Source organism: Euprymna scolopes, chromosome 2 (genome assembly GCF_053919585.1).
Source record: "Euprymna scolopes isolate OS-2025 chromosome 2, ASM5391958v1, whole genome shotgun sequence".
NCBI lineage: Eukaryota > Metazoa > Mollusca > Cephalopoda > Sepiida > Sepiolidae > Euprymna > Euprymna scolopes.
In genome coordinates, this window is record NC_136483.1 from 143617736 (window position 1) to 143644275 (window position 26540).

Sequence of the window (26540 nt, forward strand, 5' to 3'; positions counted from 1 at the left end):
ATTGAAATCGGCCAGGAAGCAGGCCAATGGAATATGCAGGCAGTTCTAGAAAAGAAGTTTTGTTCATGGAATCTGCGTTCAAATTTAGGCACAGAAAAGAGAGTGGGAAAAATTGTTGATAGTGGTTGTAGTTAGTCGAGTGGTTTTTTTTGTGAAAGTCTGGCAAGGGGAGATCATAGATTGGAGCTCAGACAAGCACTTGCCATGAAAATAACGCGATAGAGCACTGACAGGTTAGCAACGTCTCTTCTGTGGGAAAGAGATTGCAGGGAAAAGAAAAGGGCATCACCTACTAAGTTTTGAAAGTATGTAGTTTTTTTTATTCAGACTTCCACTGAACTGAATATCTCAACTATTCTATGTCTACTCATTCACTTTTCCATTATTATATGTTAAAAAGAAGTAAATCTCTTCAATATTGCGAAGTAAAATAAAAATTTAAATAAAATTAAATATAACTTGTCACATGTCTTAATTTTTATTAGTCAAGAAAACTTTTTCAGCAGAAAAGGTAGCGCTTAAACATCTCGAAATGTAAGAAAATATCTTCGAAGTCAACTATTCTTCAAAAGAAGAGAACAGAGCCAGCTAAGTAATTGTGTGCTCCATCCCAACTATTATCAATGGACCTGAGGTAATCTCATCAGCATCAGACAAAGCCAAACTCTTTGTCAAGAACTTTGCAGCTAATTCTACCCTTTGCGACCAAGACCGCCAACCCCCAATATTTCCTCCTGTATCAGAAAACACGCTATGTGATATACGTATATCTGTACGTGATGTTGCGAAGCTAATCAAAAACCTTGATTCGAGTAAAGCAACTGGCCCTGATGGTATTCCAATTATAGTACTCAAAAAACTTCAACCTGAACTAGCGCCCATACTTACAAAACTGTTTAAACGTTGTCTTAAGGAGAATAGTTTCCCATCTCCCTGGAAAATCTCATCAGTATGCCCTGTATTTAAGAATTCAGGTGATCGCTCATCCCCCTCTCAGTACAGGCCAATAAGTCTCCTGTGCGTCATGAGTAAGTTGCTAGAATCTGTGTTAAATACAGAAGTAATAAACATCTCAACAAAAATAACCTTCTTAGTGACACTCAATATGGTTTCCGTTCTGCTAGATCTACAGCAGATGTGCTTACAGTTATATCGCATAGGATTAGCAAATCTCTCGACGGTGGCAATCTTTCTAGGGCAATTGCTCTTGACATATCTAAAGCCTTTGATAGGGTATGGCATAAAGGTTTACTTCATAAGATCGCTAGCTATGGTATAGCTGGAAAAGTCTTCTCAATTATTAAATCATTTCTTTCTGATAGGTTCATAAGAGTAGTAGTTGAGGGGCAAAAATCAGAAGCTCACAGTATTAATGCCGGTGTCCCTCAGGGATCCATCCTAGGTCCAACTCTTTTCCTGATCTACATTAATGATCTTCCAAATCATATCCTTACATCATTTGTAGACATTTATGCTGACGACACTACCATTTATGGTACCACATCTAAGACAGTAAACGACCAAGTTCTCTCCAATTCTCTCTCCTCTGATCTTGAGCACGTAGTACAATGGGGAAAGGAGTGGCTGGTTACTTTTAATGCATCTAAAACCAAGCTTCTCTCTTTACATCATCAACATTCTAATCCACATTTTTCATCAATTGAAATGAATGGCTCTCGTCTTCAGGAGGCCTCAAGTTTTGACAAGCTTCTGGGCTTGACCATTACTCCTGATCTTAAATGGAACACGTATATCAAATCTGTTGCCAAGGCCGCTGGAAAAATGGTGGGATCTTTCTATCGATCCAGTAGATATCTCACTGCTGATGCTATTCTCTATCTATATAAGAGCCATGTACGTCCAAGGATGGAATACTGTTGCCACATCTGGGCAGGAGCTGCTAGAAAGGACTTGTCCTGCCTTGATAGAGTTCAAAATAGACTTCGTAGCCTCGTAGGAGATGTCCTTTTCTCCTCCTTGCAACCTCTATCTCACAGAAGAGATGTTGCGAGTTTGTCTCTGATGTATCGTTATTTTCATGGAAAGTGTTCAACTGAGCTTCAATCTATGGTCCCCCCTCGCCAAACTTTCACAAGAAACACTCGTCTAGCTGTAAATACTATCAATAATTTCCCCCACTCTTTATCTGTGCCTAAACCTAAACGTAGATTCCATGAACAAAGCTTCTTTCTTAGAACTGCACGCCTGTGGAATTGTCTTCTGTTTTCCTGCTTTCCGGCTGACTACAATATGGTTGTGTTCAAGTCTAAAGTAAATAAGTTCTTGATGGGCCGTTCCATATAGGTTATTAAATTTGCCAAATTTTCATTACTAATGATTACTATATTGACCAATTTCTACTGTACACTCTTTAACCCTTATCCTTGAGTGGCCTCTGGGCCTTGATAATGTGGTGATGCCTTTGTAAAAAAAAAAAAAAAAAACAACAAAAAACGTGTGTGTGTGTGTGTATATGACAAGAATAATGGACATAGTATTCCGACGAGACGAGATAGAGATAAAAAAAAAAAAACAAGTTATGTGTTCATCAACGTTTCATCTTTATTGTGAGACTTCCTCTGGATGAATGAAATTAAAAAAAAAACAGAACAGCAGTACAAATATTTGAAAATATATTTTTGATGTTATGAAATGTATGACCTTGTTCCGTTTCAGAAACGAAAAAAAATCGTTGGAAATTCAAAGGGGAGGGCATTACGTTATAAAAGAGAGTAAACATTTTTTTAATACAACATCATACGGCCGTTAATATATTTTAAAAGATATGATGCAATTCATATTCTTTTTAGAACAAATATATCCGTTATAATTCAAATATGGATGTGTAACTGAATTGAAACGAGTGTATTTTTGTTATTTAATTTATTGACCGATTATATTTATTAATTATTATAGTAGGTGTTTTCTATGGTGTGAGGGAGTTAACCTGTGGCTAAAATTAAATTATGTTCTTTTAAAGGGAGTTTACTTATTAATGGCGATACATTATAGAAACTTCCACGTTGTTTGTGTTTGAATTTGTGATTCAAGAAACATTGTGGCAGACAGATGAAGTCTTGGATGATGACAGTGAAGCAAGAGGCAGGTCCGATTCTGGGCTCTCATCTCTACGATCTAGATTTCTGGAATCATGAATGACTCACACTCATGGCTACAGCAGCATTAGATTGTCATGTGTGGTCAGCCTCAATTCGAGTTGCGGTCAACTCAATAGGTAGAGCCGGCTCAACCGATCCACGGTCAATTGGGGAGAGAACAATTCATGTTTTTCATTTCTTTACAAACTCAATGTTTGAAAAATAAAGGAAAAACTTTAATGAAATTTCACTTTTGGATTATTATTCAGACTATTGTTTTCATCTAGAGTATTATTCACACAGCGTTTCGGTTAATGTAACCCCTGACCTTCAGGTATATCTTAAACTTCTAGCACATGTTTGATTACCTAATCTGCATAAGAATTTTTTCAACAGTTTATAATTGATATAAATTAAAATTTTATGTTATCCATTTGTAATTTTATTGCCCTATTTTTCTTATGCAAGTTTGTTCTTTGTTTTTTTGGGGGGGAGGGGGGTCAATAAAGTGATTATTGAAAGTGATTCAATATTAAAAAAAAAAAAAAGAAAAGTATTTCTTTATGCATCAGGATTTAGTGCATTCATTTTGGGTTTTAAAGTCTTTAATGATCTGATTTTTTTTTCCCTATAAACTTTATGTATCAGGTCTGTTTTCACAGACATCAATAATTGCGGCTCTCCAGTGCCTTCTACATTCAGTCTATGGTTGTACATCTCGTGATTTTGTTGAGATCACCCGTGAACTTGGTTTTCTGTCTTCCCCTGCTTTCTTGCCGACGATTTTTCTTAACATTAAATATTTTTCCATCCCGTCTGCCTGCATTATATGTCTAAAGAACTGATGTGGATGGTATTTAGAAGTACACAACTTCACTAGAAGAATTCTTTAGAATTCTCCTTATAATCCATATCTCCACTGCTTCCAAACGACTTTTAGTAACCTTTGTTAGAGTTCAACATTTGCAGAGGAGAATCGACCATATATATGCCTTGAGGATTCTGATTTTTCTGGGATTCCTATAAACACAATTTACAAATTCTATTATATTGCAAGTAGTGATGGGGTAATTCCAATATTTTTTTTCTGATTTTGATACAATTACCAATTCTGTTCTAACATGAGTCAAATGCTTTAAAATCTATATAACCTTTTTTCTAGTTTTCAGAATAACATAAAACAAGGCACGTTGCCACTTTGATGTAGGGGGCTACTATCAGGGACCTAAGTTGCAGGCGTACTATGTAGGGAGTTTAGTAGCAAGATGTGTTTACATTACACTTGAACTTCTGCATGTCAGCACAGTTGGGGAAGCAGGAAACCGGAAGAGAATTCCAAAGTTCTGCAGTTCTGGGAAAGAAGCTATTAGAGTAAAAGGCTTTCTTACATCTAGGGATCTCAACTGTGTAGGGGTGGGACTTTGCTGCTTGTCGGGTTTGTCGGGTGTACTTTTGTCGAGGGGGTACGAGGGCTTGTAGTTCGTCAGAGCATCCACTATTAAAATACTTGTATTTTATATATTAAAAAAAAAATGGCAAGATATAGGTGTTCTCAGAAAATAAAGTATTATCAAGTTCTGAAATATTTCATCAAATACATCTCCACCTAAAAGTGTCCTCAGAAGTATTTTTTTAAATTTTTTTTTAATTTAGTGTTTATTTCAGTTTGGAATTTTTTTTTTTCTTTAAATTGCACCTCATTAATATACTATCCAAGGCAATACTGGGACACAGGTAAGTTGGTAAGCAATAAACGGTGTTATTTACATGCATTGCAACTATGCAACTCTGTAAACATGCATTGCAACTACGCAACTCTGTAAACATGCATTGCAACTACGCAACTCTGTAAACATGCATTGCAACTACGCAACTCTGTAAACATGCATTGCAACTACGCAACTCTGTAAACATGCATTGCAACTACGCAACTCTGTAAACATGCATTGCAACTACGCAACTCTGTAAACATGCATTGCAACTACGCAACTCTGTAAACATGCATTGCAACTACGCAACTCTGTAAACATGCATTGCAACTACGCAACTCTGTAAACATGCATTGCAACTACGCAACTCTGTAAACATGCATTGCAACTACGCAACTCTGTAAACATGCATTGCAACTACGCAACTCTGTAAACATGCATTGCAACTACGCAACTCTGTAAACATGCATTGCAACTACGCAACTCTGTAAACATGCATTGCAACTACGCAACTCTGTAAACATGCATTGCAACTACGCAACTCTGTAAACATGCATTGCAACTACGCAACTCTGTAAACATGCATTGCAACTACGCAACTCTGTAAACATGCATTGCAACTACGCAACTCTGTAAACATGCATTGCAACTACGCAACTCTGTAAACATGCATTGCAACTACGCAACTCTGTAAACATGCATTGCAACTACGCAACTCTGTAAACATGCATTGCAACTACGCAACTCTGTAAACATGCATTGCAACTACGCAACTCTGTAAACATGCATTGCAACTACGCAACTCTGTAAACATGCATTGCAACTACGCAACTCTGTAAACATGCATTGCAACTACGCAACTCTGTAAACATGCATTGCAACTACGCAACTCTGTAAACATGCATTGCAACTACGCAACTCTGTAAACATGCATTGCAACTACGCAACTCTGTAAACATGCATTGCAACTACGCAACTCTGTAAACATGCATTGCAACTACGCAACTCTGTAAACATGCATTGCAACTACGCAACTCTGTAAACATGCATTGCAACTACGCAACTCTGTAAACATGCATTGCAACTACGCAACTCTGTAAACATGCATTGCAACTACGCAACTCTGTAAACATGCATTGCAACTACGCAACTCTGTAAACATGCATTGCAACTACGCAACTCTGTAAACATGCATTGCAACTACGCAACTCTGTAAACATGCATTGCAACTACGCAACTCTGTAAACATGCATTGCAACTACGCAACTCTGTAAACATGCATTGCAACTACGCAACTCTGTAAACATGCATTGCAACTACGCAACTCTGTAAACATGCATTGCAACTACGCAACTGTGTAAACATGCAGTTCAACTACGCAACTCTGTAAACATGCATTGCAACTACGCAACTCTGTAAACATGCATTGCAACTACGCAACTCTGTAAACATGCATTGCAACTACGCAACTCTGTAAACATGCATTGCAACTACGCAACTCTGTAAACATGCATTGCAACTACGCAACTCTGTAAACATGCATTGCAACTACGCAACTCTGTAAACATGCATTGCAACTACGCAACTCTGTAAACATGCATTGCAACTATGCAACTCTGTAAACATGCATTACAACTATGCAACTCTGTAAACATGCATTACAACTATGCAACTCTGTAAACATGCAGTCATCTAGCGCATGTTTACATCCTCATTACAGGCTATACTAATTAAAAATATAATTAAGACTTCTACCCGGTCATGGCTGACGGTACAAAAACAATCTACTCTGGATTAAATAAAAGGATCAGTTCAGAATTCCGCATAGAGTTGTAAGTCTGACAAGATACACCTGAAGAAGGCCGGGGGTTACAGCAGCCAAAACATTGAGAACCACATCCAAGATGGGAATAGTAGTTCCAAACAATACAATATAAACACATACTCAATCGTAGGTTTCAAAATATCACATGACAACTTCATCTACTCTGCAAACAATGCATTCAAAGATAGACATTATATCCGCACTCTCACAATAAATATCAGGTTCAAGTTTAGGTTGGCATTATTTATACACGGAGACAGACAACAATGCATTCTATTTTTTTTTTTTTTTGTGTATGAATAGGAAATAAAATAAAACAATAGACACGCGTGGAAATTGAAATCATGCCTGAGAAAGCTTTTTATACGTTTCCTTAAAATAATAAGATTTTAAATGCAAAAGTACATAAAAAGCACCTGTGTGTAGCCACAATTCAGAGCAGAGACAATAAAAATGTCCTTGGTGGGAATATTAATCCACTTATAAAACCCGAAAGCAGTTAGTGGTTCGGTGATTACGTAAAAAAAAAAATCAGCTTTGTAGCGCAGGTGAAACTAGTCGAAGATTTATTTAAGTCGATTATCATAAACTACCATCATTATCATATTTGGTTTAACGTCCGTTTTACATGCGGGCATGTGTTGGATGGCTTTAAAAAATTTACTTTTAATATAACTTATCTCTGGCCAGATTTTCAAAGCTACATAGCCGGAAATACGATCGATTTTCTTTAAAAATCATTTCTTTTAGTTAAGGCAAGAGTTTTATAGACATAATGCACTTTCTGGGAAATGGGGCGTTTCGGCGTGGCCGATTCAGCGTCACCGTATCGATGGCAGCCGATTTGGCGAAGGGACAGTTTGGCGTCGACCACGCCAGTCACATTTTCATAAAAATTTTATATAAAAAAAAAAAAAAAAAATTTAAGCCGACAATATGAACGTATATCACCAAGTGTTTTTAAGAAAATCATGTTTTTGCAAAAGTCTTTTTTGGTTAATTATTTTGTAGTTACTTTTTTAAGGATTAAAAACTCAAAAAATATTTTTAAGTTCTGCACTTATGTTACCGTGTTGAAACAATATGTATATATTAATACGATAGCGTGTGTGTTCTTTTGTGTGTCACGCTTTCCAGCAAATTTGTATGGTTGAGATTTAATTCCGGAATACACATTTACCAAGGCTCAAGACAACATTCGAATATCATGTTCTCACCGCTATATGTGTTTTTAATCCTATAAAATTTAGAGTTTTATCTTTCAAACGTTGTTAAGAAATAATTGATTTTAAGTTATTCCGTAATAAAAAAAATGATAACACAACATTCTCGGGCGGCGGGGACAAAAATTGAGCATTTATTTGTTTTTTTTCAAAAGAGAGAGAGACAGAGAGAGAGAGAGAGACGCTGATGTCTTCGTTGATTAAAAATATTATTCCTACTACTACTAATTGCTCTAATATGTAAACAAAGCTCAGATGCATATGTTATGAAACCTCGAACTTAGCCACACGAAACTGGGTTTGTACATAAAATATTTTTATAAAAACATTAAATCTAATACATATAATAAATTCCACAGCCAAACAACGTCGCAGCCCACAAGAACCATGACAGTCAATGAACCGGAAGTCCAAGACTCGAGTTTCGCCCTCATCAGTTAGACAAATCCGAACTCAGGATTCAAAACCCAAGCCTCTTGAATGCAAGGCAAACACTACCAACTGAGCAAACACCCCGCACAAAAGAATATATATATATATATATATATATATATATATATATATATATTAAATGACAGTTCCTTTTTCTAAATAAATTAGTTTTATTACAACATTGTTTTAACTAAAATAGTTTCATGAAAAACTTTTTGGTACATAAAATGTTTTAATCTTTATATTAATACGATAGCGTGTGTGTTCTTTTCTGTATCACATTTATTTTTTTTTCTTCTGAGTGTCTGTTTAATTGTTATGCCTTTCCATTTCTTGTAATACATAATTTTACCAAGAATTCTTCAGTTTTGGTTTCAGTTTCGATTATAGCTGTAAGAACTCAAGTTACATATACATACATACATTTTTTTTCCATCATAAGTTTTGGTTTCAGTTCAAGCTGATGCACCAAAGCCATATGGATATATTTTTTTTTATTTTTGAAATCACAGGTTTAGAATATATAAGAATGGATCGAAAATTGACTCTTATAGTAATATATACGAAATCTGCATAAATTTAAATATCATATTTAAGCATGTTTTACGACCATGCTATGCCGAGCGTCTCTGCTAGCTTAGATATATACTTTTGCAGTTTTAACAAAAGAACTACAATAATATCAGGGTGTATCCATTTACACTGAACATCCACAAAAATGCCAACATCAATATTTACACATGAAAGAGCCCACTGTGGAATTTCCACAGGTACCACTAGTCATTATTTAGAAAGCCATTCTTAACAGGAGAGGGGAGGATTTTTGTAACTATTCTGTACTTTCTAACAATTTAATAAAAAAGATATCGTGAAAATTCAACTTGAAAATTCTATTTAAAACTAACACGGTAACATAAATGCATAAGCACCGTTTTTCTTTTCTAATTAAGAAAAACAATATGAAAATATAATCTTGTTGCTGACGACCGAGTGTTGTCTATTTTTGTGTCGTGAAACACGGTCTGAAGTGTTTAATGCTTAGGTTAACTTTTTTTTTAAGGAAAAAAACATATTTTTGTAAAACTCATTTTGACTAATTTTATAATTAACGTTTTCAAGATTAAAAACTTTAAAATATTTGCTTTTTAAATTTTAATTAAGAAAAAAAACAATATGAAAATATAATCTCGTTGACGAATGTGGTTTGGTTTTCTATTGAGTTTTAAATAAACATAGCTATTTTTATTATCAAATTAAATTTTTATTTTTTAATAATTTTTATAAATCTCTTAATTTACTGATTTCATTTTAAACATATAAAAATATTTTGACTATAACGCCAAGGGTTAATTTGACGCCGAATCGCCCCTCCATTGGATCGACTACGCTTTCTGACACCAACTGACTGAGGTGACGAGAACCTGTATTTTTATCGAGATTTTTGTTGGAACTTAAGGTGTGTTTCCTAGCTAAAAATAAATTTCTTCACCTACACACTGGATAAGTACATTAATAATAATAATTCTGATTTCGCTTATGAACGTCTCTCTGGAAAGGGATGGGATTCATTTCCAGAGGATTTCCCTTAATCCCGGCTTCAAACCAGGAGCTTCAAAGATCAAGGGTTTTCTGAAGGATGTTGGTGGTACCTACAATAGCAGAGGTCTAAAGGCCGCCTAAAACATCGAGGATTTGTAGTTTTTTCAATTGTCCTTCCAGACGACTTGATACTACTCCTAGTGTACCAACTATGACCGGGATTATTTGTGTTTTAACCCCGTGTATATGCCTTATCTCCAAGGCCAATGGAGCATAATTGCTTCAATTCTCATTCTCTCTAACATTCCTGTCCCAGGGTACTAAAAAATCTATAATCTGCCAGTTTTTTTAGACCTTGTCAATGACGACCAAATCCGGATGATTATGTTCCAATTGCTTGGTCGTTATGACACTTTTGTCCCACTATACCTCTACCTTGCCATCCTCACTTGTTCTCACTTCATCAGGCACCTCCTCAAACCATTTTTCAGCACACTTCACCCCCAACCCTCTTACACACCTCCCAATATATCCGGAGTCCCATGTGATCATGTCTTTTGCGGTACTCTCTCTGGGCCAGTCCACTACACCCTGCTGCAAGGTGCACAATTGACGGAGGTCTGACCATAAATCCAGCATTCTGCAGCAACTTCCTCTCCTAGAACTACTTTTTTCAACAATCGTGTTCCTAATGCCTGCTCTTGTGCTGCACAAACAAAAGCTTCAGTACTCTTAGCCAGATACCCAGCTCTAAGCCATTGCTACGATCTTTCATCAGCCACTTCTGCTATATCCTAGAAGAACTTTCCATGCATTTTCTTCCTAGCCAGGTCCTCTGCCCTTTCTCTATCCATGCGTTTCACATAATCAGCCTTGGTCTCACATACCTCCACTTCATTGGCCACAACCTTAAGCATCCACTCCTCACTTCTAACTACATGCTGCTTCAACGACATCTCCTCGGTTCTAACACAATCTTTTACACTTTTCAATCCTCTCCCACCATCTTTCCTCTTGATACAGCCTTGCTACGCTACTTCGAATATGAAATATAATCAAACATTGCTAAAACTTTTCTTGTTTTGATATCCATGGCATGCAAATCCTTGTCAGACCATTCTAAAATTTCCGCACTATATTTCAAAACACTGACTGTCCATGCATTCACTGCTTTCATTAGGTTTCCTCCATACAGTTTCGACTTTGCAATTAGTTTCACTCTAAGATACTCCTTCCTGACTTTCTTCTTCATTTCTCTGTTCATAATGCCTACACCCTCCAACACTCCTAAATACTTATATCCTGTATCTTCTATTTCTTTCATGATTTCTCCATTTGGCACCACTATTCCATTCGAATGAACCTTTACTCCTCTTTTCATCACCAGCACCACGCATTTACTAATCCCAAACTCCATCCCAATGTCTTCTGAGTATGTCCCCACAAGTTCTACCAGTCTCTCCATTTCCTTTTCATTTCAACCGAATATTTTCAATAATAATGTAACAGTGCAGGATGTTCTTCAACCTGTTTTTTTCCACAGTTCATTTCATCAACAAAACCAGTTGATCGTATCTTTAAAGTTGCAGTTGTAGTAGTGATGTGGCAACCAAAGTGTCAGTCTTTGTAGCTGCAACAATGCAAGACATCTGCTGGCAGGTTACATAAGCAGCGGGAAGATGCTGAAGCTTTATCTAATCAGCTGTCAGAAGACAACTTTCTTGAATCAAAAATGCATTCAAAATATGTTAAAACTAGTGATGGGACGATTCCAATATTTTTCCCCCCGATTCTGATACAATTACAGATTCGGTCATGAATTCCCGATTCCGATTCTGTTTAAATTTCTAAATATAGAGTTGTTTTTGTTGGAGAAAGGGGTTGGATTACAGTAAATATCCATGTGAAATGTGTATATATTTTCACAAATGTAAGAATACAATTATTACTTATAGATTTTAGTTTTCTTGGTAGTTTAAAAGGCAATAAATATTTATCATTAACACGAAAAGTTTTAAACGAAAAACAAAAATAAAAACGATAAAAAGAATAGTTTTGGGCATCGGAAAATAGGCACAAATTTTTCTGATTCTAATACTAATTCCCCAAAAAGTTAATTTTTTTAATTCCCAATTCCATTTAATTGTCCCAACACACGCACAGAGTCAAAAAATAAAATAAATAAATAAATAAAAAATAAAAATACACCAAGACCTTCCATAGCAAAAAACTGGAAGAATGAGCCACCCAACAGCATGCCAAGTATTTTTTGAATTAATTCATCCAAAACTATACTGATGCGCAAGATCAAAGCTTGATAACTAATGTTTTTAAGTAGATGAGTGGTCTCAGCAATGACAGCAAGTGCAGATTCTGCCACACAGAAGTAGAGAGTGTGAGCCACTTGGCATCCAGCTGTAAGCTTCTTCTGGGTAACGGCTATTATACAATGTGACACAAGGGTGTGTGTAAAATATCTACATTGGACCATCTATACAAAAGTTGAATATCAAATGCAGCAACAAATATTGAGAACATGTTTATCAGAAAGAACAGTTGGAAATAAGTCATACACCATCCACTATGACTACGCAATTCCTACAGCTACATACCTAGGCAGTGAAGCTGTTAAATCAGACAATAATATGGGACAAGAAGGAGAAAGAAGCAACCTTGGTAGAAGTTAATGTTCCCAACGATGCTGGGTTAAACAGAGTTGAAAGGGAAAAGATAGCGAAATAACAAAATACTTATATACGATATGAAAAGAAACTGGAATCTTAAGATCTCCATCATTCCAGGAATTATAAGAGCAACCGGACTCTTGAAAAAAAAAGTTAAAAAACCACCTGGCAAATATACCAGGTGAACCAAGTGCAGGAGAGATATAAACAATTATACTTAAAGGAACGGTTAAAATCTTGAAAAGATCTCTGTTGGAATGTATAAGAAAAGGTGAATGCCTAGGTGTATCAGAATTTTGGGGGAATTTTTGACACCCCTAACACGAAACTGCGAATAAAATATAAAAAAACTCGTAATTTCTCTTTTACAAGTGGGTTGTTTATTTTCTTTATGGATTAGACTTCAAAAATAAACTATTAAAAGTTGTATAAAAAGTAATAGAAAGATTTTATTTTAAAAAAAAACAGGGTTTACAAAGTGCCGGCCAGCGTCCATGCAGCCATTTTTTTTTTACGTAATGAAATCAATTGAATTTTACAAGTTAAATATTTTTCAATTTTTAAACTTTAAAAATCTATCAAAATTTTTTCTATCGATTCAATTTTTAGGATATTTTCAGGGTCAATGTGAAATTTTATGCTCTTTCCAATAAACAGAAAATATATTTTAGACAAACGTTTTTTTTTATTTAAAAAATTTTTTTTTTTTAATTCACGCCGCCCATTTTGAAATGTCTATTAAAAAGTAAATAATTTACTCACCAAAGTTTTATATATCACAAATTGAAGATAAAAGATCAATAAATAATATATTCAAATTTAAAAACAAAAAAGTGTTTTTTTTAGAAATTTACCTGTAAAGTCCGAAGCTTAAAACCTTTTTTAAAAACATCGTTTTTTTAAATGAAACGTTATATTGTACAGAAAGTTTCGTTTTATTACGAAAATTATTTCTATTCCATTCAATGGTTTTTTTTTTTTAGATATTAAAAAAAAAAAAAAAAAAAAAATTCACTCCATAAAGTGGAAATTAAATATACTAAATTAAAAACTCGTGTAATTTTTGAGAAAAGGAAAAATATATATATTTATTGAACTTTTTTTTTTTTTAAGGCAAAAAATTAGAAATAAAATGTGACTAGTTTTCAGGTATGGAGGCACAAATTTCTTTACGCGCAAAGATAGACGGTTAACGTGAACGTGTGGTTTTTACGTCTACCCATAAAATTCAAAACAATAAAAAAAAAATAAAATAGAAAAACTATTTCCGGTTTTAAATAAAAACGTAAAATGTTTGCATCATGGCGGGTTTTTCAAATAGGCGTTTAAAAAATTCTTTTATTTAAAAAATAAATGGATTTTAAAATATAAATATGGATAAATTCTTAACAATGAAGAATGCAACTACATATTGATTAGTAATTTTTAAAGGTAAGTGTTTTTTTTGTTTTTTTTTAATTTATATCGATTTTTTATAAATCGACCCAAGTTAAATTTCGTTTATTTTCTTCAAATCTTTTAAAGAAAACCGATTAAAAAAAAAATATTGCATAATTTGCTATTAAACTTGTTATTTGTTTTTAAATTGGTTCTTGCTCCTTTAATTGAAAAATAAAAAATTAGAGTTTGAATTACATTTTTCGAGTAGTTATAAGCTTGGAAAGACAGGGGGTCGAATTATTCAATATTTTTTTCACGCATTCGTAAGGTCAGTTTCTGACACACCTATTGAATGTCTGGCATCCGGTAGGATACCCCAGCCACAGCTTGAACAAAATAAAAACATTGAAAAAGAAACTTATCTATTTAAAAGAGTAATTTGCCTTTAGTAACACTTGTTTATTTTTTCACTCTTTTTGTTTAGTTGGCTCTTGTTAAAAATGCCTCGGATTCTATTTTTTTTTCAAATTACTAAATTCAAGATAATTTAATTTCAACACCACCGTGTATCATGCATGGTTTTAGGAAATAAACAAAGTCCTTTTCGGCAAGCATGCATTTTAGGTTGTATTATCTCTAACCCTTTCATTACAAAAAGGGACAGGTTAGAATATGACACCGCCAGATAACAATTTTTTGGGAAGTCAAATTTGTCAGAAGAAAGTGCCAAAAAAGGTCTGTGTGTGTGTGTGTGTGTGTGTGTGTGTGTGTGTGTGTGTGTGTTTCTTTTTAATTTTGTTTACATTTATTTGGTGGTTTCTACTTTTTGGCTTTCTTCGTCATATTGAAAATATTGACCGAGCTATATTGATTAGATTCCAAATATTTGCGTCTTTTTTAATATTACTTTTATAAAATGCGAATTAAGAAAAGCAGACAGGCAAGGCGTCACAGGCGGACGTTGAGCCTTAAACCTTACCATATAAATTCCACCTTTTTTTTTTTTTTTTTTTTTAAACTTTTTTCTTGTTAATATCATCCAATAGAGACTTGTATCAGATAATTAAAAAAAATACTTTTTAAAATCATTTTTTATTTTTTTTACTCTAAAATAACCGGACGTAACTCAGCGTTCACTAACACTTTAATAAAAGAAACACGTTCCGAGTGAACGCTGAGTTACGTTCGGTTATTTTAGAGTAAAAAAAAAAATGGACCTTAAGTTCGTGTTTAATTTACTACAACGTTATAATAGAAAACTGAACAAGCCGTGAAAAGTCATAAAAATGATTTTAAAAAGTATTTTTTTTTTAATTATTTAATACATACGTCTCTATTGGATGATATTAACAAGAAAAAATTTCAAAAAGTTAAAATTGTGGAATTTATAAGGTAAGGCTCAGATTCCCAACGTCCGCCAGCAGACAAACAGAATCTGAAAAATTAAGAATGAAAGGCTAAAAAAAAAAAAAAATAAATAAAAAAATAAAATAAATAAATAAAACAAATGAAATTAAAATTCGGTACTATTCGGGCGTTGAGTTCCATGGCGACCAGCATAAAAGACAAGCGTTGCTCCCTTCCTGGCGCATGCAACATTTTTTTTTTTACTGACGTTGTCGTAGTAACTAAACGATTATTTGTCACATTTATTTTGAAACAAAGTTTTACTGTTTATGATAATAAAAGAAAAAAGTTACTAAACATTTATTAATAATGTCTCACTTTTACAGACATTTGTTTTTTAATTTCTTTTTAAATGACGACTTTTATCGACTTATTTTTTAATAGCATTTGCGGATGGGTAAAAAACAAAAAAATAACTCCACCATTTACTGATAATTTCTCACTTTTACAAATATTTTTAACAAATAAATGTTATCAAAGTCAAGATACTGAGAAATTGTCAGTAAATGGTTTAGTTATTTTTTCGCGTCATCGACCCATACATTCAGCTCTTTGCCATCCACACACCAATTTCCCCAGACTGGATCGTTCCGCTGCACAGATTCCAAGGTTTCGAATATCATACGATGCAGTACGGAGTCCCTTGCTTCATCGCCCCAGCCCTTCGTTACCGAACTTACTCTCCTTCTAAGTATTCCACAAGCCACACGAAGCCAACCGCACACCGGAAAGTGCCCGACAAGTCGACCACACAGGGAAAACATTGTCCGTCGCGTAACAATGCTGGGAGCTTCTGGAATTGTATTTCCTCGCTTCCACAGTAGTTCACTGTGTTCCATCCAGACCGCCAATCCCAGCACCCATGCACCGTCCTTCAACCGCTCCGGGTTCTTGCACTCCAACCCAAACTGCGCTAGGTGTTCTCTTACATGGGTCGTGGGCACCACGTCCTCGTTGACAAAAATGTCATCAATATAAGCAGATGCTGCATGGCTTACAACTTCTTCCTGAGACAGTACTTCGCTGACAATTGCTCTCATGATCAGGGGAGCCACATTCAAACCGAACCCCAGACGGGTCAGGCAATATTTTTTCCCATCGATTTCCACAGTCTGGTATGGCCACAGTGTCTCATGGACCCGGACTTGTAGGTATGCTCTCCTGAGGTCCAGTAGAGACACGTTAGCACCTTTTTGTCTCCATTTGCGCAGCTTAGCCGCACAAACATCTGCGTTGGCCGTAAATGCGTCTACGTAATGATTTAGCTCCCGGTAGTCCATTACCGGGCGCACTTTGGCTTTGATCTGCTGCATCACAGCCATCAGGGGAATTAGGCCTTTGGGAGGTCCCAATTTATCCTCTGAGTACGGCACGAGCCAACCATTATCTATCCAGGTGCGGAGCTCCTGCGTGTATTCTTCACGGATTTCCGCTGGCACTGAGTATTCTGACACTCGATTGTGTAGTCTTTCAGGGGGGGGGGGGTGATCCTCAGACCACTTCCACGATGCAGTCCACGTTCGGTTTTGATGATCAAAGGTGGCGGTGAAATCTGGTTCATTAATAGAAATGGCTGTGCATTTAATATTTTTCCTGTCGCCCAGCCGCACTGATCCTGTAGGGTTGACAACACCGCCTAGAGCTTTTATGGCGTCGATCCCTAGCAGTAAGTCAAACCCCAGCGGTTTGCCACGCACCACCAACACATCGATTCTGGCAGACACACCTTCGTCAGTGGACACAGACCGCTCCAACACCGCAGCATACATGGGACATTCCACCAATCGTTTTGACATCTACGTTCGTTCTTCTCCAAGACCGACACCGGTTTGCATGTAAAATAGTCCTAGAGCATCCTGTATCAATAAGCGCCAAACATCGCGTCCCGTCAACCTGGATGCTTATCACCGGGAGCGTCGTGCTCGCATCTTGGTAGGGAAGGAGACTGGCGCTTATGCGTCCTCACCGTGCTCATTTCCCAAGCAATTTTGAGCCCAGTGTCCACTCTCACCGCAACGGTAACACAGTGTTCCACGTTTTCAACAGTCCTTTGCAAAGTGGCCTTTCATATTGCACTTGAAACAGGTCACACTAACAGGAATATTCTGGGCCCTGTGGTTGTTGGGTGAGCGTGTGGCCGCAACCAAGTCCTGATTGTGTTCCCCAGTTGTCGTCAAAATTCTTGCTCTCGACATTAGCTCCCCCATGGTCATGACTTTGATGTTCGGCACCTGTTGAAGAGCAATTGAGATAGCGTCAGGGAACCCAGTGACGAAAGTCAATTTTGTGAGTCTCTCTAAGCCATCTCCTGTGAATCCGGCCAATCCAACCAACTGCCTGATTTTGTTGGCGTAAACATCCACACGTTCGCCAGCCCATCTAACCATAGTTATTTTTCTGTATGCTGCAAACGCGTCGTCGGTAAATGCCTCCTTTAATCGGGCCTCAATTCGGTCTATTTCTCTTTGATCGTCCTCCTCCATTTCCATGTAGAGGGCCAGTGCATCACCTTCCAGATATAAAGGTAGCAGACTCGCTACATCATCCACCTGCTGAAGTTGTGCGACAAGTCTCACTTTTTTCAGCCACGCTACGTCTCCCTCGCCAGAGAACGGCTTGATAATATCGCTGCTTATCTGCACCTTCGCCATAGTCGGGCCGAAATAGCTTGAAACAAAAATGTAGTAGGCAAAACAAAAAAAAATTACAACTAAAAACAGACGGAACAAAAACTTGCTTCTCGCAGACATGTGGGTCATAACAAGCACAATCTACTCGCCAGAATCACCTACACACAATCTGCAGAACGCCTCCTCTCCTTTCCAGTGTCCTGCCTTTATAGCGGCCGGGAACGACATATTTGCATAATCGTGCGAGAGCAGACGTGATTCAACGATAATCACATTGGGTAAACGCTAATAAAAGCCCATGGACACCATCTTGGAACTCTCTCTTTCGCTCAACCCAAAACAGACGTATCCGAGGTAAGCTCTATTTCTCATTTTGGTTACTGCTAATTCTGCTACATCACGGTAAGTCCTTGCAAAAACAGTGGCTGAATTTGCTATCCATTGCAATGGAGCCGTTGGTTATGATTCCTCTGTGGGAATGTTAGTTCGGGGTTTCCTTAGAAGGATGTCCATGTTGTACATGGTGAACACGGCGTGAATGTTGTCACCCAATATGGCATATTTTGGGACCTCGTGGTCTCTGGAAGAAACGGGAATAATTTCCCATAATCAAATATATCAAGCCGAACACTGTAGAATATCCTCATTGGGTAAAATAAGTTCAGCAATTATGCTGTCTCTGTATTTAGAGAAATGTCCTTCGTCCACCCACTGCATGGGGTCCAATGAAGGTAAAATCTTGGCACTCTATAACAGAGCACCGCTGTTTGAGTCTTTACTGTCCCGTGTTCATTTGTCAAACTGAAAAATAACGCACATGTGATGCCAAACTGGCGCATTCAAATTGAACCAATCAAAGATCGTCTAGCAAGTCATGTTAGGCGGGCAAACAAAATGGCATTGGTTATGGAATTTCTCACAGTACCATCTGCCATCATATGTATCCGAGAACAATATCTACTGTAAGATTAAACCAAAGTTATGTGCTTATGCATTTTTGGTACCGTGCTATTTTTAGGGTTTTTTTCCAGGTGAAATTCAAGTTTCACAATATCTTTATTATTATTAAATTGTAAGATGGAAGCACAGAATAGATACAAAACACCCTCCCCATGTTAAGAATGTCTTTAAGAATGACATTATTTCAGCACAATACCCAAAATACATAAGAGCCCAAAATTTTATTTTTATTGTTCAATGTTTTTAATTTTAAATTATAAAATAAGGCACTTTTAATCATTTTAAAACTTCATCTTGCATTATTTCTTTTTTTTTTTATTTGTTAAACAACGAGGTTAAATTAAATTTTAATCACATGATTACATTTTCAATAAACACGTGATTATATTTTACCCATTTAAAATTTGTTAAACATTTCTAATATACCAATTTTGTCTGTTTCATCAATGTAAGCAGATTCTGTTTACATTAAGCAACATACAGGTGTCGACCTTCAGAGTCCCTTATAGTCATTATATCGTTTGAGGATATCTGTACAATTAAACGGCAAACCGAAAATGTCTTTTTATTTGTCGATAATTCTGTTTGAGAAATTTCATTTACAGACGCCATGTTTCTTGTTTAAGCCACCTATACACAGTTCTAGTAGACGGTCCATGATTGGTTGGTTTGAATGAGTCAAGTGAATTGCTCGGCGCCCTTTTTTGTATCATGCTTTTATTTTTCAGTCTACGTGAATCTCTCGGCAGGAAAAGGACTCACAAGAGGGGCTCCCAGGAAAAGCCTTATCAGGAATGGAGCTGCCACTATTTCTTCACGTTATTTCACCAAACTGTTGGTGAATAAAGGACTTGCATCTCTACAAGCAGAAACACCTTTATATTCCCAAAGATATCCTAAGTACAGGATGGCATCCTTTGCACTTTTCTTCATGTTTATATTTACTAACTATTGGAACTTATCTCAATTCAATTAGAGTCCCAAGCGACTCGCTTTATGCCTAATTATAGGTGCCAACATTCTTGCCGAGAACACCATGATTATCATGAATCCTTTTGAGGAAAATTTGAACTACCACTCGATCAAAAGGAGTTTAACTACTGGCTACCTGTTTAGGGAGGCAAAACTTCCCCACCGTTTTGCAATGGACTGTACCAGGACCAATGACTTTTCTTTGCTGTTATTATTGAATAAATTTGGAGTTTGAAAGTATGGCTTTTGTAATTTGTGGATTTATTTTCCCTCTGCCAGGGAGTATTGAGTTTGTGAGAATTAAATTTCTTACATGTTATAAGCATGGTAATACGACAACGGGAATAATCATTGATCTGTGCTGAAATAATAACAATATTATTTAGAAAGCCATTCTTGTTTTGTATCTTTCTGCACTTTAACCTTACAATTTAATAAAAACAAATATCATAAAACTTAAATACTATTTTTAAAAAATAGCGTGGATCAATAAGTGCACAACTAGTAGGTGTGTCAGAATTTTTTGGGAATTTGACACCCCTAACACAAAACTGCGAATAAAATATAAAAAACTCGTAATTTCTCTATTCCGTAAAGAAAATAAACAACCCACTTGTTTATTTTCTTTACGGAATATACTTCCAAAATAAACTATTAAAGTTGTTTAAAAAAAATAGAAATATTATTTTTTTTATTTTTTAAAAAACAGTGTTTACAAAGTGCCTGCACGCGTTCATGCAGCCATTTTGTTTACGTAATGAAATCAATTGAATTTTACGAGTTAAATTTTTTTCAATTTTTTCAATTCAAAAATCTATCAAAATTTTTCTATTGGTTCAATTTTTACGATATTTTCAGGTTCAATGTGAAATTTTATGCTCTTTCCAATAAACCGAATACAACATTTTAGACAAGTTTTTTTTTTTTTAATTCACCCCCCCCCCATTTTGAAATGTCTACTAAAATGAAAAGAATTTTCTCACCTCAAATTTATATCACAAATTGAAGAGAAAAGATCAATAAATAAAATAAGCTAATTTAAAACAAACAAAAAAAAAGAACAGTTACTTGCAAATTTACATGTAAAGTCTTTTTTTAAACCACGTTGATTTTTTTTTTTAAGTGAAACCTTATAATCTTGTTATATTGCCCAGAAAATTTCGTTCAATTACAATTTTTTCTATTTCATTCAATGTTTTTTTTAGATACTTAAAAAAAAAAAAATTCACTCCATAAAGAAGTAATAAAATATATTAAATCAAAAACTCATGTATTTCTAAGAGAGAAAAAAAAAATTGTCGAGTGGTTCTCGTTTAATCGACGAAAACTGATGAGTGAAATATGACCATATTTACACATCACGGTAACCCATATGGATCAACTTCAAATATGTCATTAATTACAAAGGGGAGATAAGTTACATGTCAGAAAGCAAAGGGAAGACAACCAACCGTTTTGGAAATAATTATTTCTGTCCCTTTGAGGCATCCGTATTTGACAAGACAAGTTGAAAAATCGAAGCAACACCGTTTTGGCTAATAGCAGATAACGAGTCGCAAAAATGGGGTTTTCTGGGACACTTGCTTTAAAAAATCCTTTTATTTAAAAAAAATACATGGAATATGAGATATAAATATGGACAATTCTTATAAATGAAGAATGGAACCACCCATTGCTTAGTATTTTTTATAAGCAAGTGATTTTTTGGCATTTATATGTATTTATTAGATTTGGATGAAGTTGAATTTCGTGAAATCTTTTTTAAAGATAACTGATGAAAAAAAATTGTATTCTTTTCGATTAAACCTTTCATGATTTTAAAATTTGGTCTTTGCTTATTTTATTGAAAAAAAAAAAAATTAGGGGGTTGAAATTACATTTTCATATTGATTATAAGCTTCGAAACAGAGAGAGTCTATATAATCAGATGTTTATTCACTAGTTTGTAATGGCGGCTTCTGACACTACTAGTGCAAGTGCAGTGCTTAAATTTATATGCGAATGTGGCCCCCGCTCTAAAGTTTATCTATTCTCCCCTTTAACTTTCTTTTTGCGGCAATTTTATAGAATCACTCCAGACAAGTAGAAACCCAACAAGTTAAAAAAAAAAAAAAAAAAAAAAAAAAAAAAACCTATCAACGAGAGACTGATTGTATAAAATTCCCGCAAATTGGCCCTTTTTCCTTACAAATTTGGCTTCAAACAATTGTAGCCGTTTGACAGTGTCATATTCTAACCCGTCTCTTTTAGTGATGAAAGCGTTAAAAACTATTGATACAACCTAAAATGCATGCCGGCCTTTTCTTTGTTTAATTTGGTTGGTGCACGTGCGCTAATGTGTGCTAATACCCGATTATCTTTCAGAAAAATGTGAGAAAGAGATTAGGAATTGTTTCGTTTTAGTTTTCCTACACGTGGGAAAACAAGCAACTGTTTTAAGTCCTAAACGTTTACAAGTTTTGACGAATGTCTGATTTTGGGTTCCCGGGGTGGGGTGGGAGGCAAACTTTTAAATTCCTGCAAGAAAGCTTTCACAAAGCTTGATTTTGTGATGTTGAACATTAACAAATGGTTCAAATGAAAATATCAAAATTCAAAACATTCTTTTCAACAAGAGATTATTTTTCAAGACATTTGTTCGTAATTCAAAACCTAACTTTAATCTGAATGGCAGTCACTCATACTTAGGGTTAGTGATAAAAAAGTTAATCAAAAATACAAAAAATAAATAAGTTCCAAAAGTAGTACCTCCTATTTTTTTTTTTTTAATTCTGCCCGAACGGATCAGAAAGGATTGCAAATTGCATAGTTATGATAACTGAACTTATGCATTCATGACCTGAAAATTTCATCTATGTTGCAGATATTGACGGTATAAAACTTAGAAAATAGCCCCTGACGTGGACGTGCGTCAGAAGCAGAGGTGCATGCGATGCGACGCGACAAAAGTGCATTAAGAATGGTAGTGACTATCTAGAAAAAAATTATGGAACACAAAGGTCGCTCGTTTTAATGATACCACTCCTGTCTTCGTAGCTTTTTAACTTTAAACTTTTAGTTAAAAAAAATAGTTTTTACTTTTGGAACAACCATCGCATATATGTCTGCGCGCGCTAATTTGAGCTTTAAGGTTCTCGTAGTCTATAAACTGACTTTTAACGTGTTAAAAGGTAATAAAAAAAAATCTGAAAAAAAAAAAAAAAAAAAAAAAAAAAGAATTCTTCAACCCTAAGTTTGGTGGCAACACGAAATAAATCTCTCACTGCCTATCTGATGTTCATTTTTCTGTCCATTGTGATTTCGTCATTTTGTTTCAGGACCATTCAACTTCTATGGACCATTAAAGCTCAATTTCATCAATTAAAAAGTTTAAAGACAAACATTTAAATAATTATATGGGTTTGTATTACTATGCATAGATTCGAAAAAGTTGTCAAAAAACAAATATATAACAAATAAATGTTATCAAAGGCAAAATAAGTTACTTTTCTACCTAACTGGATAATTTTTTAGTGTTTTTATTTAATGTAACATGTTTATTCAGCTCGAAAAACAGTCTTTACTCTTTACCGATATATTTGAAAATTGCAAATGGTGGAGTGGAGCACTGGAGCAGTCAGTGGAGCTGGAGCACTCTCTGGTAAACACTGTAAGCTTGGGAAAATGAGTTAAAACTAAAAAAAACTAACAAAAATATTGTTAGAAACTCGCTCAATATATGTTACCAGGACATAGGTTTCCATAATATTCGGTGTTTTTAACAGTATTTTGTGTATTTTTTTAGTTTTAACTCGCTTTCCCAAACATACCGTGTTTACCAGACTGCCCCACCGCCCCAGCCCCATGCCCCGCCATTTGCAATTTTCAAATACATCGGCAAACATTGTATATTTTTCGAGCTGATGAACATGTTACATTAAATAAAAACACTAAAAAAATATATCCAGTTAGGTAGAAAAGTAACTTATCTTGCCTTCGATAACATTTATTTGTTATATATATATATATATATATATATATATATATATATATATTGACAACTTTTACGGATCTATGTGTACAGTAAACTCATCAAAAGAAAATATTAATCGGTACTTATGCAGAATACGGGTCGTGCTATTTTTTTTTTTTTTTTTTTCTAAATCAAATTCAATTTTTGCGGTATCTTTTGTCTATTATTAGATAAACGTACAACATACTCCCTGTGTTAAGAATGGGTTCTAAATAATGTTATTTCAGCACAGTCCGTATTCTGTATAAATACCCATGATTTTTTTCACGTGCCCTGTCGTATTAAAGAAAGAAAAAAAAAAAAAATGACATATTCGACTAACCTGGAATGATTTTGTAAAATATCAGATTCTACAAGATCCGAACCCGAATAATAATGGGGGTCATCTCGACGTCGAGTGTCTGGTGATAAGTGTCCCTTCTTCATTATAGGCTTTTTTGGAGTGGTCCTAGTACCCACTTCTTCGGGGTACCCCGGATACGGAGACCCGGTTTTCGGGGCAGTTTGATACATAGCCAACTGACCCATCTCTCCTCTTCCTTTCGGTACAACTCCGTTTAATGTGTCCTTAGAATATTCCTTATTGTCCCGGTTGGCGACAGGATCCTTTTTGTTAACCTTCGGACTGCCCGCAGGATTGTTGCCAATAATGTCCGTATTGTTTCGAGAGATTGCACCCGTTGAACGTGTGGTTGTGGTTGTCGCAGCTGTGTTCAGATTGTTATTGTTGTTATTAATATTGTTTACGACCGCGATCCCCTCGTTGGTGGTGGCCGTGTTACAGATGGGCATAACAGTGGATCGAATCACACTGAGGGCACCCAGGTTTAAGGGGCTGTAAGGGAGTATACAACAGAGGTTTGGATCGGAAGGGAAGTGATTCTTCGTTGGGTCTTTTGTCGCTGCTGGTAATTGAAGTACATGGTCTGGAAGAGAAGACTTCATGATTATTACTGTCTTTTTTTTTTTTTTTTTTTTTCAATATATATATATGTAAAAAAAATTTTTAATTCACAAGGTTAGCCTAGAAGTTTTCTTTTTGTTTGTTTTAAGAAGGATAAAAACCGGGAGATATGTCGGACATTTGCGGCCGCTCTAGCTGACTGCGACGGACGCACTCGCTGTAGGTTTCCGGGGAGAGTAAAATAAAAGTTAATACTCCGATAAGAAAAAGAAAGAAAGAAGAAAAAAAAAGACAATTTTTTTTTTTTTTTTTTTTTTTAACAAATAAATAAATAAATAAAAATACAAGGACGAGATTATTGTTCAATGTTGGTTGGCCTTTTTACAAAAACATGCAAACAAAAAAGTTGTTAACTTTGAATTAACAAAATTTAAAAGACAACGACCACATGCCCTCTTTATAGGAGTTTTCTTTTTCTTTTCTGGAGGACGCGACCATTCGTTTTAGTTTGTGTGTGAATGAATAATGTCGCGACTATAGAACATAAAGAAAGACAAATACTGAAGGATTGAGAATGGGAGGGGGGTAGACTTAAAAACAACAACAATCTGAAATGCTGTTGCTCTCCTTTCCCCTCTTCTTTTTACTTACTTTCTCTCTCTAAGCAAAAACTACGTACTTTATTTTAAGTCCATGGTTGTCAGTGGGCATTTGCCAATAACGACATCAATTTAACCACTTTATTATTATCAGTAGCAGCAGTAGTAGTCGACCCCCTTCCCCTCCCATTCCTGTCTACTTACTTTTTACTTAACTTTTCTCTATCTATCGACTGGTTTGTATGTATCGTCCTTTTTTCTTTGTTGTCCTTATTCTTACAGTCACGTAAGTGCAATGCAAATTGAAATTTCCAACGGACATTAACAATCTCCAACTTAGTAAGTTCTTCGACTCTTTTCCTTTAAGCATTTCTTTTTCTTTTTTTTTCTTTTTTTTTTTTGCTAGTATTAAGGTAGGCTATCTGCGTAAAAATCCAGAATAGTTAACAGTTGAGAACTGAACAGGAAAAATAAAATAAATAAATAAATGAATGAATGAGTACATAAATAAACTGAAAACTCAAACTTGTGAATTAACTACGCCCCCCCCCACCCACCCACACATCCTCAAAATGGTGGGCTCAACATAGACTGGCGACACACCAAATAGTCATATAGTTTCAAGGAGGATGGAAAGACCAAGTAGAAAAAGCACTAACCAGACCACTGGAAGAGTGTGGAGAGGACTGGGACTTTAGGGAGGCTTGTTGCCACCCAAATTCCAGTGAAGACCAATAATGGTCGTTGCCAGTGAGAAATCAATGGTGAGCGGCTGTTGCAATAAGGTGAAGTATTTGCAAAGGTTATCGAAAGAGGTACAGAGCACTGAAAATCTGGAGAAACTAGTTGTCATCCACACTTCAGGGAACACCACCGGCTGTTGCCAGTGAGTAATCTCTGATGGTAACTTGTGTGAGAACTCCTAGTGAGTATAAATAATTTATAGCAAACACAGTAGGGTTCAATTATCTACCAAGGTACTTTTAACGTGTGGAAACTGTAAGATTTTTATATTTCAGAATTTTATCTCAATGTTCGGGCGTCCATCATCATTATCATCACATTCAGAATGTCTATTGTACAAGTTGGCATGTGATGGACGTGTAGCATCTGCTACAGACGGCCGGAACAAATCTCTGGCAGAGACATTTTCATAACAATCACCG

The 26540-nt window shown here is 35.5% G+C and overlaps 1 protein-coding gene across 2 annotated transcripts in view; it reads right to left on the reverse strand.

Annotated features, from left to right (window-relative positions):
• LOC145296964 (uncharacterized) overlaps positions 1-25531 on the reverse strand; it is a 176846-nt gene extending 151315 nt beyond the window's left edge. The window contains exon 1 of one of the 2 annotated variants that reach the window (XM_080143196.1): positions 24194-25531. In XM_080143196.1, coding sequence (XP_079999322.1) covers positions 24194-24816 — 623 coding nt within the window. In that variant the 5' untranslated portion in view covers positions 24817-25531. The remainder of the gene's footprint in view (positions 1-24193) is intronic. The other variant, XM_080143200.1, reaches the window with a different exon arrangement.
• Between the last annotated feature and the right edge of the window lie 1009 nt (positions 25532-26540).